Source organism: Ceratotherium simum, chromosome 9, assembly GCF_057802395.1.
Source record: "Ceratotherium simum simum isolate JZ-2026a chromosome 9, ASM5780239v1, whole genome shotgun sequence".
NCBI lineage: Eukaryota > Metazoa > Chordata > Mammalia > Perissodactyla > Rhinocerotidae > Ceratotherium > Ceratotherium simum.
The window spans coordinates 16,753,480-16,768,781 of NC_141908.1; the positions used below are offsets into that span (position 1 = coordinate 16,753,480).

General features: G+C 40.7%; 1 protein-coding gene across 5 annotated transcripts in view; it reads right to left on the reverse strand.

Moving 5' to 3' along the window:
- The window catches only part of NCKAP5 (NCK associated protein 5), a 906,791-nt gene that overhangs the window by 108,978 nt on the left and 782,511 nt on the right, over positions 1-15,302 (reverse strand). For 4 of the 5 annotated variants that reach the window (XM_087435074.1, XM_087435075.1, XM_087435076.1 and 1 more), the window contains 2 exons: positions 6,052-6,153; positions 1,159-1,350 (listed from right to left, as the gene is read on the reverse strand). In XM_087435074.1, coding sequence (XP_087291200.1) covers positions 1,159-1,350; positions 6,052-6,153 — 294 coding nt within the window. The remainder of the gene's footprint in view (positions 1-1,158; positions 1,351-6,051; positions 6,154-15,302) is intronic. The other variant, XM_087435078.1, reaches the window with a different exon arrangement.

Below are 15,302 nucleotides of genomic sequence, written 5' to 3' on the forward strand. Positions count from 1 at the left end.
CTTTTTCTAAATTCTTGTTCAGGGTATGACAAAGCTACTCCTTCACCAATATTTTCTGGTAGTTATGGCATTTTCCTGGTTTCTACGCTTCTGAAACTGTAAACTAAATTTATACAAATGATAGAAACATGACCTCCAAATAGTCTGATTCAACGTTTCCATTCTCGTGTACTCTTTGCTTTTCCTCAGCATTAGGAAACTGCAAAAACTGATATTCCAAATACTTGGCTTGCACCAGTGAGCAAAGATGTTTGTTCAGAGCATGAAGGAATCTTCAGTCTGGTTAGCCCACTTTGCAGATTGAGTCATTCCAGCAGTAGGAATTATTTAAAAACCTGGTAAAGGAACCACTTGCACCTAAGTAGGAACATGCCGACCTTCACTGAAGCTGTAGTAGCTGGCATCTAGCATGGTATTTTCTCTCTCTACTTTGCTGCCCTCCAATTTATAGTCAATTAGTGTTTTATGAGGCTATAGCATGGGGTGGAGGAGGTCAATATAATAAATGCTACTTTTGAGCAGTAAATTCCTACAAAGTGAATGGTACTTCCAAAACTTTTGGCTATTTGTTCTGAGATAATGCATCAGACTTCCTATTCTCTAGAAAAAACCCATTCGCTTCAACTTCTCATGGGATGCTCAGTCTAGAATGGATTAGCAAGTGGCCTTGCTCACTCTCATTTGCAGTAGACAGTAACAAGTCTCTCTGAGCATCACAGCAATAGAGAATGTCCATAAAACTAATTGGAAATGTCTGAGTTGGTCTGAAGCATGGTCAGTTCCATTAGGCCAGGCTCCAGGTTCCAACTTGATATAAATCTGTGAACTCGATAGGCTCCATCAAAGACCAGAAGGGAAATGCTTTTCTTTCTCAAACTCCCTCGCATGATGTCCTAATCATTTGGGGTCAAATCACCATTCCACTCCTCATCTGTTGTGTGACTTCTGGCAAATAACTTAACCTTTTTGAGCCAATTACCTCTTCCATATAATGGGGAGAATAACGTCTCCCTATAGTTTCGTGAGGAGTAAATAAACAGGTACTCAGCAAATGGTGGTTTCCTTCTCAGCTCTCTCTCCCACCTTCCATCTTCCTATCAGAAGAGGATTCTTTTCTGGTTCACTCTGTTGCTGACATGCCTTGAAAGGAGGCCTTACCCTTTTCCTGAGGTTCTTCCCATCATGCCACGTGTAGGAGGAGCCGCTGGAGTACTCGCTGCAGGTGCTCGAAAGAGACAGTTCGCTGCTGCTGCTGCAGCTATTGCGAGGACAGAGATGACCAGGGATGACAACCCCCAAGCCAGGGCATTTCAAAGCAGGGGTTCCTGATTTTGCATTCAGCTGGCATTCCTAAAAAAGCAGGACAGCTCTGAGCTAGGGATTTGCCTAGGGGAGAGTAAATACCAACCAACTTGATAGTGAGGTAGAAGGGAGTATAGCACAATGGTTAGAAGCACAGACTTTGGGGTCAGACAGACTAGGGGTTCAAATCTTGGCGTTTGCTAACATGCTAGGGGAAATTATTGAATCTCTTAGAGCTACTTTTTCCTTTTTCAGAGTGAATAATGTTAATACTCCCTAACTTATAGGGTTATTGCAAGGACCAAATGAGGTTCTAGATGAGAAACACATTGCACAGTATCTGCCCTAAGTAGGTGCTCAATTAGTATGAGCTACCACCATCATTAGGCAGAAGTATCACAATGGTAGTTTCCCATTTTATCCAGTCGTACTCATTAAAGAATCAGATCCATATCAAAACTTGACTCTAATGCTACAAAAGGAAGAAGACAGAGCAGCTTCTTTCACTATAGGGTTCAAGAGTATAAGCACTAGACTGGGAGTCCAGTGACCTGGATCTCAGGCTACACACTGCCACTAGATATGAGATATTGAGCAAAGAAAGCATTTAACCTCCATGGAGGACCTGAATGTCTTCATTTTTAGGATGGGGCAGTTCTGCCAGATTACTCGTATGGTCCCCTGTGGCTCTGAGAGCATCACTCTAAGCCAGGAATCAAGTGCTCAGGAAGCCATGTACAGTGGAACACCAAACTCAGGAATCATGAGGTTCTATTGTAAAGACTATAGGACTTTTCATATCAGTTGGTTGTCCAAATGGTCAAGATTCTCACACCAAATAGATCTGAGTCCCATGCAGAGGATTCAGGCAGCTAGAATTCTAGTGGGTCTGCATAAGGCACAGGTGACAAAATTGTACACATCCAAGCACATCTTGACAGCCACATTATAGGCCCCTAATGTAACAGATGAGGCTCCACAAACTAGACAGGCTAAATTAATTTAGCATCCTGATCACGAGAATGGAATCTTTCCATTACAGTCTGATTCCAGTCTCCTATCTATAGAAAGCTTTGTCTCAGAAACTCTTTGATGGGGAACCATCTGTCTTTGTGTCACTTGCAGAATGGCAAAGCCTCTTACTTATGCAATTTATTGACCCTTTACAGGTGCCTTTAGTATCTGAATACTTATCACTGTTCGCCAAATGCAGTTCCAACTGACGGTGACTAAACATCAGCTTGAGGAAGGAAGGTAATGCTGTTCTGGAAGTACTTGTGGTAAATATTAAACCCCAACATAAGTACAGTATTTAATTTGCTCTCTAATCAATAACCATAATGCTTAATAATGTTAGATTTTCAATATCAGGCATCTGCCTCACTATCGATACTTCATTTTTGCTGCATAACAACCTCTTTAAGTGATCTAAAAATCCCAAGAAATTTTACTACTCTATTCTCCCCCTGAAATTTGCCTCTAAATATCATTGAAAGGAGAAACTTGTCTTAAAATCCAGCTTTCAGCAATATCTATTGATTTATGACCTAGTTTATTGCTACGTGTAACTTAGTTAAGGGGAGTTCATATTTGTTTCTCAGCAATTGCCTACAACCAATCGTCTGATTGCTCAGGAGCACCTGGCATTTACTCTTCAGCCACTGCATACATCTGGAACACGCCCTGAACAAACTTTCAGAAATATCACATTACGCTCCACTTTTACTTGTATGCTTTCCATTTTCTCCATCCCATTCTCTCACATTTTATTGTTTGAGTAAGCAGAATGTTGGGTTTTATTTAGGACTACTTCTGCTCTGACAGATACGTCTACTATCTGCAGAGAGACTATGTCTGTGTCCCGCGAGGCCGTCCAGATCTCAACCTCTTCAGTGGCCCTTTTCACACCCGGCACAGCTTTCAGTTAGAGTTTATATTCCACCTTTTCCCAAGGTACTGAAGCTTGTATGTGATTTCCCCCTGGGTTTTCCACCTATACTTTCCCACTACACCTATTAAAATTATATCTATTTTTACAACTCAATTTCCAGCCTCTTTTAACAAATAAGCATCCTTTCCCAGTTATCACCCATGTTTGTACCTCCTGTTCAGATGTTGGATTAAGAGGACAGGAAATTAGAACTCAGAAGACGAGCTAGAGAAAAAAGGAATTGTTGCTTCTCCCTTGACCTTGAACTTGAGATGGCCAGATTTGATGTGGGATGCCTCAGGGAGGTGAAGAAGACCTGTCAACATCATGTGGAGGCAGGTGGGGTTGGGGTGGTTAGGCAGAAAAGTGTCCTCTAAGGCAGGCTCTTCACACTTTGATGTGCACATGAGTCATCTGAGATCTTGTTAAATGCAGATTCTGATTCAGTATTTCTGAGGTGGGACCTGAGATGTAGTATTTTTAACAAGTTCCCAGCTGCTACTGGTCCAGAACCTGTGCCTTGAGTAGAAAACCCCTAGAGGAAGCTGTGAGAGAGGTCCACCTCTTATGCGGATTACTTGGTAGTACGTTGTGTCATCTCGCAGTCTGACCTGGGCTGTGTGGAGCAGGATGAAGGGAATGGTCTGATCCTACCCAGGGACCAGTGCACTGAGGAGAGGGTGTGCGTGTGTGTGTGTGCATGCGTGTGTGCGTGTGTGTGTGTGTGTGTGTGTGTGCGGTGGATGATTACAGATTAATTCCTTGCAAAGATGAAGAAGCGGCCAGTCCTCCCTACTGGGAAATTCTCCCACCTTTCCCCCATCTTAGATGATCCATGTTTGAATTTAATAAGAGACACAGAATCTCTAACATCATAGCTGCAAAGCGAGCTCCTTTCTCCTGCAGGGTCCTTCATTAGCCCATGATTATCATGTAGGATTATCTACGCCAATGAATAACAATTCTGTAGTTGAGTGCTTGGACTCTGAGGCCATTATTAGGCTTAAATCCTGGCTCTTCCACTGGCTAACTCTTTGACTTTGGGAAAATTATTTAACCCCTCCATGTCTCAGTTTCTTTCTTTGGAAATTGATATAATGAAAGCACCAACCACATAAGATCATTGTGAAGACTGAACAGCCTCTGGCCTATAGTAATGCCTAGTAAATTTTAGATATTGCTACTACTATTAAATTTTTTTTATATACATGTGTCTTGGCTCTTAAACTAAATCAGAAGTTTACAGTCTCCCTAAGGGACCCTGTATTTACACTTCTTGATGTGCCACTGTTGTCTGATGCCTTGCACACAGGAACTATGTTGAGCAACAACCAAAAAGTGGGTACATTTTGTTGCTGGGAGTTATTGACATAAGCTTCTAGAGAGACATGCTAGTAGATACCTTTCTCAGCTATCATTCTCCATATTTGGCCTGATTCTCCATGGCTGTGGCGTGATGCCACATATTTAAAAGAACAGAAGAAGGCTAAAACAGCAGAAATCTTATTATTGCCCCAATATTGCTAGCAGGTACTGTGTTATGCACATTTCATGTATTATCTCATTTAAACCTCACTACAACTCTCAGACATAGGAAAGAAATATCATTATGCTCATTTTTCAGATGGAGAAACTGAGGCATGGAACTGTTAATAACTTGCCTAAGGTCCCCCAGCCAGTACAACGTTCTGATGTCAGGCCCAGGTCCCGGCTACTATGCTAGAGCACCAAGTACGGCCCTTGACAGTAACCTGAACTCCTGGACATATACAGACCACTAAGCACCCTACTGAGAAGAGTTGTACTTAGCAATAGATAATGATTATTACTAAAATTTTTCTTTGCCAAAAAATGTATTTGTCTTCCATTGCAACATTATCTTAATTATGTTGACTTAATTGGCAAAATACACCCTGTTTGCAGTATTCAAAGTGTATTTTTCTCATTGTGTATTTTTATTACCCCCTTGAGTGACTCATATGCTTTAACATCTTTACTGTAAGAAATGCAATATAAAATCCACAATTTTAGTTAAAAAAAAAAAAAAAGGAGAAAGAGAGAATGAAGGCAAGAGTTTCTTAGATAAAAACTGTACACTTAAAAAATTCCTGATCTTAAGGCCACATTATAGATTGGATGCCATTAAGGTCTTCATGAATGTTTAAAGTGACAGCCTTCCACTGAAATTTCATTCCAGTCTAGCTTGAGAATATTTACCTTTGATATAGAATACCTGATCTACACTGATAAAACTATGCAGTAAAATAAAAAGCCAGTTATGCACAAATGTTCACCTGTCATTGTTCTAAGCCTAACATTTTTCATTATGTATTTATTTACCTCTTATGTTTTTCAATTTACTTTTTTTATGTCAATGAGAGCTAAAAGCCATGCTGGTTAAAGTTTTGCCAAATAAGCACAAAATTAACCCCTGCTAAAGAAAAAAACATACAGCCCATGAATTTTTTAAAGTTCATACATAATATATCATAAAGGTAGGATGAATAATCGGGGACATGGACTTTAATAAAAAGCTTCTTGACCATTTCTCAGAGACTTTGAGATGTAATCAATACCCAAAAAGGTATCTTGGGGACAAAGCCAAGATTTATGATATTTTTGCCAAGAGTGACACTTTCTGCTTCCTCTATCCGCTGGAGGACATGATATTGAATTTCAGAGAATACAAGAAAGGAAAGTATTTTTATCTGCCTGACAACGCTTCAAGGATGCGCTTTATGGTTCACTTGTGACATCATATTTGATGGAAGGAAAATAACAATCTAAACAAGTGTTCCGAAGGCTACAGGAAAACTCACGTGCATCTCAGCATCGGTTTGTGACTGCGTCAGACTCCGGCTTCTTTCCACTTCTGAAAGCAAATCTCCGGATGAAAGATCTAAGATGCGTGACTGAAGTTTCTAGGTAAAAACAAACAGACACACTGAATAGTGATGATTTAATTGTTTGTTTCAAAATCCTGCCTTGAACGGCTAAATCTCAAAAGAGTTGACATTTCTAGATTAGATAATATGTATCGTAACTCAAAAAAGTTTATTCTCATTTATCTGTGTTCCATATAGATATGTGCAAATTACAGCTTATAAATAAAAATCCTACTTTCACAGTCTGTCAACCTGTGCTGGAATAGTAGTAGGAAAAAATAAGTACTAGTTGGAAAAGAAGCAGCAGGAAGAATGTGAATACCCAATACACTTATTGGCTACTATGAAAATTAACTTTTGATATTCACATTAAAAAATAATCACCATGTTAACCTTATTTTGTTGAGCAGTGGTTAAAATTTGAGTAAATAATTATAAAAGTGACCTTATTTCTAAACAACATTGGTCTTATGAAATCTTCCCTTGGACACATTTTAACTCAAAGTCATTAATGTCATCTGTTAGGAACAATTAATGTGAATAGAAAATAATTGCATCAGGGACCTGGAGACTTGGAGGATTTTGTGCATTAATATTCACATGCTATTCGATTATATACTCAATTCTTTATTTCAGCTTTGCTTGGGAGGTCTGGGAAACCAGGGACATTTCACTACATTAATCTTTATACTAATTACTAAGGCCTTTCTGTGTATATTAAATTTGATCTGTTTAATTGCAAATACAATAAAACTCGTGATTTATAGCTAATGTTTCTGCTAGGCTGATGACATTTAAGAAATGGTACTTGTAGCCTGGTCTGTCTTGGTTACAACTTTTGCGACTTCAGACACTAAAAAATCGAATTGAGTAAGTAAATAATGTGGCTAAGCATGCCTCCCTTACCTCTGAAAAGTTTTTCTATTCCTTTTCCTCCTTGGAGAGGCCTTGCTGCATACTGATGTTGATCCGGGAAATGTCTGAGATGCTCCACCGCTAATTAATGTTAGGATCATCTCAGAATGCAGGGCATGCCTCATAGGTCACTTTGTCCCAGCAGATCTACCATGTTGTCAGCAGGGACCGTAAACTTCACCAAAATGAGCCACATTCACTCTGTTCTCCATTTGACTCCCCTCAGGCTGAACTTGTGTGAGAGCCCTATGTACTTGGTTAGTTGGCCACTCAACAAACATTTATTGAGTGCCTACTGAAGGATGAGTGCTGGGGTAGGACTGGGCTGCATCTTCTGCAGGAGCAAAGGCATTATTTTCTGCTGTTGATTAGTTCTCCTCCTTATCTATGGAGCTTCAAATTACTACTTGCTTCAGACCTATACTCTTGCTTCTTTCAATCCATGTATGTGGAGTTACTTTCACCAAAAAGGGAATAAATCCTACACTGGTTGCCTGTTATTTTGAAAATTCTAATTTCTCCAACAGAGCTAAGATATCAGCAGGTAACTAAGAACCAGGATGTTGTTTCCGCATGGTTTTTATAATCCTTACCTCAAGTTCCCCCTAGAACCTGAGTTTCCTATGGGCAAAGATCATTTAATCCCCAGGACCTGTCACAGTGTGTAATAAGTGAGTACCCAACTGAAGCCTGTTGTAGTCTACAAGGAAAAAGATGTCTTTATGTTGCTCCCACCCACATATAGTTTTCAAAGATGGAGAGTGCCCAAGGAATTATAATGTTCTGAGACCTAGGAATACATTTATCAGTATGCGAACAGTCAAGGAAGTTATGGGAAATGACATTCAGCAAAGAAACAATGATTTTGAGTGGTATATCATGTGATTTGGGAGAAGAGTTCTTACAGATTAGATATCTGACTTTTTATTCGTTTCATGGTTACACTTCACTCCTTCTTATCAGATGCACGTTGTCATCCTTTGCTTTCTGACTGAATACGTGTCTGTATAAACCCATCCTTGTAAATGACATTAGATTTCAGCGGTTTTTGTCCAAATTGCCAGTTCCCTCCATTAAAACAGGTAAGGCCATGTGGGAGAGGAGACAGGTCCCAGGGCAAGGGGCCAGGGGACCTGAGTTCCAGCCCTGTCTAAGGCACAGGTTTTGCCAGATCCCAGGAATGCAATTGAACCTCTCTATCTCAGATTCCTCACCTGTTACAGAGGGATGGAAGTGGCTACTCAACATACCTCACAGGTTGGGAGAGGTAATGGCATGATCAGAAATAATAATAAATAAGGTAGTATGCTGAAATTCACACAGGCTTACACCAATTAATTGTTATAAATAAGAGGTGGTGGTAGGTAATTTCTTACATGCTAAGGTATAAACAAATCATTTATTGTTATAGTTTCCATAAATGTAAGGCAAATAAAAATTGACTTGGAAAATAAAATCTACTTCTTTGTTAAGGCTGTAGGCAAGAAAATGGTAGGTAAATATCATCCTCTTACACAACTTCCTCTAAATAACTACGAAAGTTCACAAGCCCATAGATGTTACACTTCTTATAATAATAATTTTTATGAAAAGCTTTTATTTTCACACCTATGCATATATATATGTAATAAATATATTCTCACAGAGAGAGAAAAAGTGTGTGAGTGAGCACATCACTTGTCAGACTGCTACTGTGATGTTATCTGTGCTTAATTCAGGTCTCAGTGAAAAGTAGGTAGAATGTATACATGGGAAATTCAATTCAAATTCGTGTCAGAAAGAGTATAAGTGACAGGAGAACACTGTGACCTCTTAAAAGAAGTCCATCTGCTCAGTTTAGAGGGCAAATTCTCTGTCACAGACCTATCTATAGTTTATGTTTACTGTTAGTGTCCATCTGGATAAATCTCTCACGTGAAATATTCCAAACGTGAAACCATTAAACTGCGAATCTGGATGAATCCTGAATTGAGACATTGTTTGTTTGTTTGTTTGTTTTTTATGTTTTAGACATGAGAGTTAGCAAGATTTTTCAGTATAGGTTTGAAATTGACCTCACATCACCTCTTACATTATCTTAGTAACTGAGATTCCACTTGGTCTTGGAAATAGAGACTCCTAGCCTCACACATTTCCAAATCAGAGGTCAGTAAGATCTTTTCACTTAAATGCTTCCTTTGACAGTGACAGTCCACTCCTCCCTTTCTGCCAGACTGGTTTCACTGTCTCTGGAATGGGCCCCTCACTTCTGAGCTGACACTTTTGTCCATCTTTCCACAGCACAGTCTCCCTGCTCCTGTCCACCTATCTAAAACCTGCCCACTACTCAAGACTGCACTAAAACCTCACCTATAAGGTTGTCTGTCATCTCCAGCCCAGCAGATTCCCCACACAGATGGATTATATCACTCCCCCATTTTGGCACTTTACCTGAAGTGCACAATTGCTGAACTGCTCCTGTGTGTAAGGTCTATTTTCCTAAGAGATTGTGAGCAGTGTAACAATCAGCTCTACAAGAATGCAGGCCAAGCCCAATATTTCTGCTTTGTCCTTCTGGCAGGGGCTGGCTAGGTCTCATGAAACCTATTTCCTCTTCTTTCTGGGCACACATCTAGACATTTCCCAGCCTCCTTTGCAGTTAGGTGTGGCCATGTGACACGGTTAGTTCTAGCCAACGGAATATGAGCAAAAGTGATGTCTGTCCCGGCCAGGAATATCTCCGGCACGCGGTGCTCCATGCTCTTTCCCTTTCCACCAGCTTGATGCAGCCAACTCAGCATAGCAATCTCGGATTGCTATGTTAAAGATGGAACCATCAGGAGGAAGGAGTTTGGGTTCCTGAATCGCCAACTGGAAGGGAACCACCTGGGGACCAGAGATACCTCTTTTGATCTTTCCTTGAGGAAGAAATAAACTTACACTGGGTTTGAGCCATTATTCATCTGAGGGTTTGTTATCATGACTAATATTAACCTGGCTGATATAGCCCTCCTCTGAGATAAGCACTCTGCAACATACAGGGTAGCCACTCAATCAGTCAATAGATACACATATTCACACACACACATTATATATATGTTCACACACATATTCACACATGCATATATAATGTTTATGTCAGCAGACCAAGTGACTTCTCACATAGGACTTCCAGTTTCATGGGGAAAGGGCCTATTTTCTGTCAGTATGCAGGGGCAGGGGTGGGGGATTTGTATGATGAGCTATGGTATTGCAATCCATAGTCAGAACACACACCTCGTGGCAGTGTAAAATACCAATCTCAGCTTTGGGGACCTGGCAATACCAAAGCAGCCAGTGCCACAACCACACACTGGGTCAGTAATATTTGGTGGATTACCCTGCCTCAGTCAGCCAGCTCTATGTTCTCTGCACAGTTCTGAATCTGCAACTTAAGGCAGAGAAACATCCCCATCAACAGACTGAGCCCAGGACTGGCTGTCCTTTATCTGGTGGGATGAAGGTGAAGAGGCCCCTTCAGAGTTGTGGAGCCTGATTCCGCAGCTCTCCAGTTAATGACAGCAGTGGAGACCAGAGACTAAGGTGCACTCAGGTCTTTCAGAGCTGGGCTGGAGGGCCAGTTTTCCATTTTCTGTTTCTCTCCTCACTCAAGGAGCTGCAGTTCTCCCAGCTTGTTGCATTTAATAGAATTCTGCCTCTGGGTTTTGGCTCAGTATGGAGATGATAACTTTAAGGCACTGATGGCTGAGGCCAGGAAGACACTGAGTCCCTATCTAGTAGCGCATGATAAGGGTAAAAGGCAGATCTTTATCTGAGAAATTTGGGCAGCATGGAAACCAGGCTGGAAAAATGAAGTGAAACAGGGTGATGAGCAGCCTTTGTATTCACTGATGTACTTCCTAATGTTTGAAAAGGAATGTGTGAATTTTTTCATGTCAGGATTTCAGGTATTATTAACTCAGTTTAAGATGTATAGAGGAAAGTACCAAAAAGATGGTTTAATCATTGCTCCCTTCTCTTCAGTCAGATTTGGTGAGAGAATTAACCTAAGGCTATAATCATGCATACAATTATTCTCCTCTATTAAAAGCCAAATATCTGTATAAAGCAGAAGTTATGAGAGTGAATATGGTATATATCTGATTAATGGACACTACCAACATGAGTAATTTAGGTTCAGCAGCAGCAGGTGGACATAAATTAGTGTTTTTAATCTGATTTGCTTCAATCCCCTTCCTTTACGTAAACTTGGGGGATACCACAGTATTGGTATCCTGAATTCTATCCCAGTCCTGTTTTATATTCTCCAGAGTTGCTTTTTCCCCCTTGTGGGAAAGGTCCCTCAGTCAAAGGGGATGGCTTCTCTGCCCATAATTCTTGAATTCTTGTTTTATTTCTAAAGTGAGGACGTCTGTTGTTGCCACACGATCTGGTGCTGAACCTTCTTGACTGACCATATTTCCCTGAATTCTATTTATAATACACTCCACACATTAGAAGGTATTTTTCTACTCTCAAAAGTTCTTGGTAGGACCTTTAGAGGAGGAGTGGAAGAATTTCTTGGAATCTGCCCACTCATCATGGGTATCTATAGCTATCCAGCACCCTCCCCGAGAGACAGGACGTCAGCAGCCACCCCTGGTCACTCCCCGTGGCAGTGCACACTCCTCACCTGCGCTTGCCCGCTCCCTTGGTGAGCGTGGTTGCTCCCAAGGTTTCTTGGGAGAGAGCAAGTTTGCTCTCTTGGCTGTTTGCTCATTTGAACTTGCCTTGTTTAGGGGTCACCCTCCCTCACAAATCCAGTGGCCTGGATCTTGGGATGACTTCTTGGATGAAGAATTTATTGCTTCTTTAGCTTTAGCTTTGTTTTCAAATTGCTCTGTGTCCACTTTGGAGAGCTGATCTCAACTCACAGCTTCCAGAAAGCTTCCTAGAGCCCTACTACTGCTCCCTCAACTCAGCCCTAGGCTGGCACTAGGCCATGTGTTTCATCTGCTTTAATCTCACCACCAGGGCAGCGAGTCTGGAGTGGGCTATTATGAAATCCTCTGAGCATCTTTTGATATTGTTAACTTCATACTATTTCCTGTGAGTTCACATTTCTGGATATCTTGTTACAGAGGTAGAAAATATTTATGGTGGATTCTGTATATGTTTAAAAGACTTGTTCTAAACATGCTTCTGAATTAGACACAACCAGGTGAATAAACCTTGTCCTTTCTGCTGGGAAATAAGGCAATTTTCATAGGTATGCGTAAGGCTCTGAAAGGAAGTTCAAGGAAGTCTCCTAAAATAGCTTAGAGCCTGATTAAGACAATTTTCCTTTGGAAGCTTTAGTCACCAAATGGTCATCCAAAAAACCCCAAGTTTTACCTTATTCACACACTCGACTTACATTTTTACTTACATTTTTGCCATACTCAGAAATATGATTTTTCATCAGCCCTTCCAAATCCCATCAAGAGATATTATGGCAGATCCCTGGTTCACATTTCACAGGTTTCATTCTGTTCCATTAAGAATTTATTACAAAATTGAATATCACATAACTGCATATTATATGACTGAGTATTATGTGGTCATTTCTTAGATTCACAAAAATTTGAGCCTAGGACAAAATCTTTTTGGATAAAAGCTGATTTTTAATTAATTATGCCATTGTTTCCATTTTAGGATACAAAGATAAAACATCATATCTGCATTCAGTCATCCTGCTGATGTAACAGAGTATGCCTTTGGAATGTTCTCCTAGAGGCCCTTTAAAAAATGTGTCCATCAAGACTTGATCTCACTTCAGAGTCTGAAATTTTTATAGCTAATTTATTTTAGCCATCTACCACAGTCCTTGCTGCAATTATTTTCCCTGACAACGTTTAGACTTGCCTTGCATATCAATCTTCAGCTGCCCCAAGTGCATTCCATTTCTCTCTGGATGGTGCCTCTGCAAATGACATGGACCTACATCCTCTTGTCGGCTTCTCCGAGATCCAAGGTTATACACCGCTTTTGAAACAATTATTCCACAGCTATATTCAAAACTTTCTTCAAGGGTCCCTGCTACCATGACAACCTGATTATTTGGTGGCTGCCTAAGGGAGCAGCATTTGGTTTGGTGCCTAGGAAGTTTATTTGGGGCCTCTGCAGCTTAGACTGATGACTAGGGTATCTCAAATCTGTCCTGTCTTCTGAAATTCCATTAATAGTGCCCTGAGGACCCACAGAGTGAGGACCAGTGGGAAGATGGATGAGGATGAAAACAGCAGACCTTGCCCTTGGGAGCCTCCACTCTAATTAGTCCAACCAGAAGCATTTATGAAGCATCTACTATGTACAGAGTCCTGACTATGAACTATGAACAGACTTGGGGAAACTCATTAGTGGAGCCTACCAAATATCAACGAGGAGCCCAAACACACAGATGAGAAAAAATGTAAGAATTCTTGAGGCAAAATATGCAAAAGAGATCATGGTATACTAAGGATGAAATGGGGCCAGGAGTGGGAGTGGGGGTGGGGTGGGGGCCAGCATGGTAACACAGTTAAATATGAATAAGATAATATTCTGTGCAATAAATGTTCAGGAAATAGAGGCTTAGCCCTCACTCTCAAGCTCCTAAATCTCTTTACACACACACACACACAAAAAGAATCAGAAATATTTAATATATAACAGCAAAGTGACAGAATGGGGGAAACAGGATGTAGGGTTAGGGCTTAAATGGCAGGTCACTCAGACCTGTGAGCAGGTGGAGAGCCAGTTCCTGAGAATGATTCATACTTGCTTGCCTGTGAATCCTAAAACTCGCTGAGGCTTCCGTTTTGTCTTCTTCAGTGACTCTGATCTGAGAGAGGAAGTGATTCAGCACAGCCTGAGCCTATTCTGGGATCTAAGAGATACAGAAGAGCCTTGAAATTTCCATTTTTATCACTAATTACTTAACAGGTATTTTCAATACCTCAATTGCCCCCACTGTTTTGTAAAATTATCTACACTGCATTTTACATTTTTAATCAAGCTTTATTTCAGAAAAGTCTCCTGGATTTCTGAAGCTTTTGCTTTTTACGTGTGGGGGAACAAATTTTCCCTTTTTTTTTTTTTTTGGTGAGGAAGAGTGGCCCTGAGCTAACACCTGCCAATCCTCCTCTTTTTATTTTTTTTTGCTGAGGAAGACTGGCCCTGGGCTAACATCCATGCCCATCTTCCTCCACTTTATGTGGGACATCGCCACAGCATGGCTTGACAAGTGGTGTGTTGGTGTGCGCCCGGGGTTCTGAACCGGCAAACCCGGGGCCACGGCAGCAGAGCTTGTGCACTTACCTGCTTGCGCCACCGGGCCGGCCCCCAAATTTTCCCTTTGATTTCATGGAACTAAAGGGATCAGGGAAAAAAACACTACTTGACTTTCTATTTTTACCAGACCTATTGGAAATGGCATTGATGCTCAAGGGAGTCCAAAGTACTATTTATTAGGAAGAAATGAATTACCGCCTGCCCTGTGGGGGAAGGAGGCACTGTGTGAAGGCCCTTCCCTAATCTTATTTTATAAATCCTTAAGCCATGTGGAAGAAACCATTGTCTTAATTTTTAGGGATGCAGAACTCAAGATAGTCGAAGCAAGGAAGGTATCCAAAGTCACAAGGTTACATTCCCGTAAATGGTAGAGCCAAGATTCTCTCCCAGATCTGCCTTCCTTCTAAGTCCAAGCTCTTTCTACCGCATTCTGCAGCTTTTCCCCTGTAGGAAGGGAATTGATATCCTCGTGGGTCTCTTTTGCAAGGTGAGTTGCTCATCTCTCCCTAAGTGCTAAAGCCCATCATTTGGGTCATTCCCATCAACTGAACTATGTTGCCTCGGGAATATTCCTGTCCAGATCCTTCTTTAGTGGCAGATAATTGATAACTGAAAAGAAATAATAATAACAACAACACTAACAACGATACCTGTGAACAATTTTTGAGCTCTTTTTAGCACTAAGTATGTGTCTCACATATATTATCCTTTTAAATCCTTATCACAATCCACAGTCAGGACTGTTATTATCCCCATGTTACAGGTGAAGAAACTAAGGCACAGAGCTAAAACTTGTGCCTAAGGTCACATAAATAGTATTGAAGTCCCAGACAGTCTGACTGCAGAGTTCATTCTCTTAATTTCTACAATTAAATCTGGATAGTTTGTTATAAACAATTTAGTAAAGTAAAAATATAAATTAGTTAGACAACAAGATGAACTACATAGGATAAAAAAAGAAATACTTCTAAGTACAATGTGACATCTTCACTTATACTCAA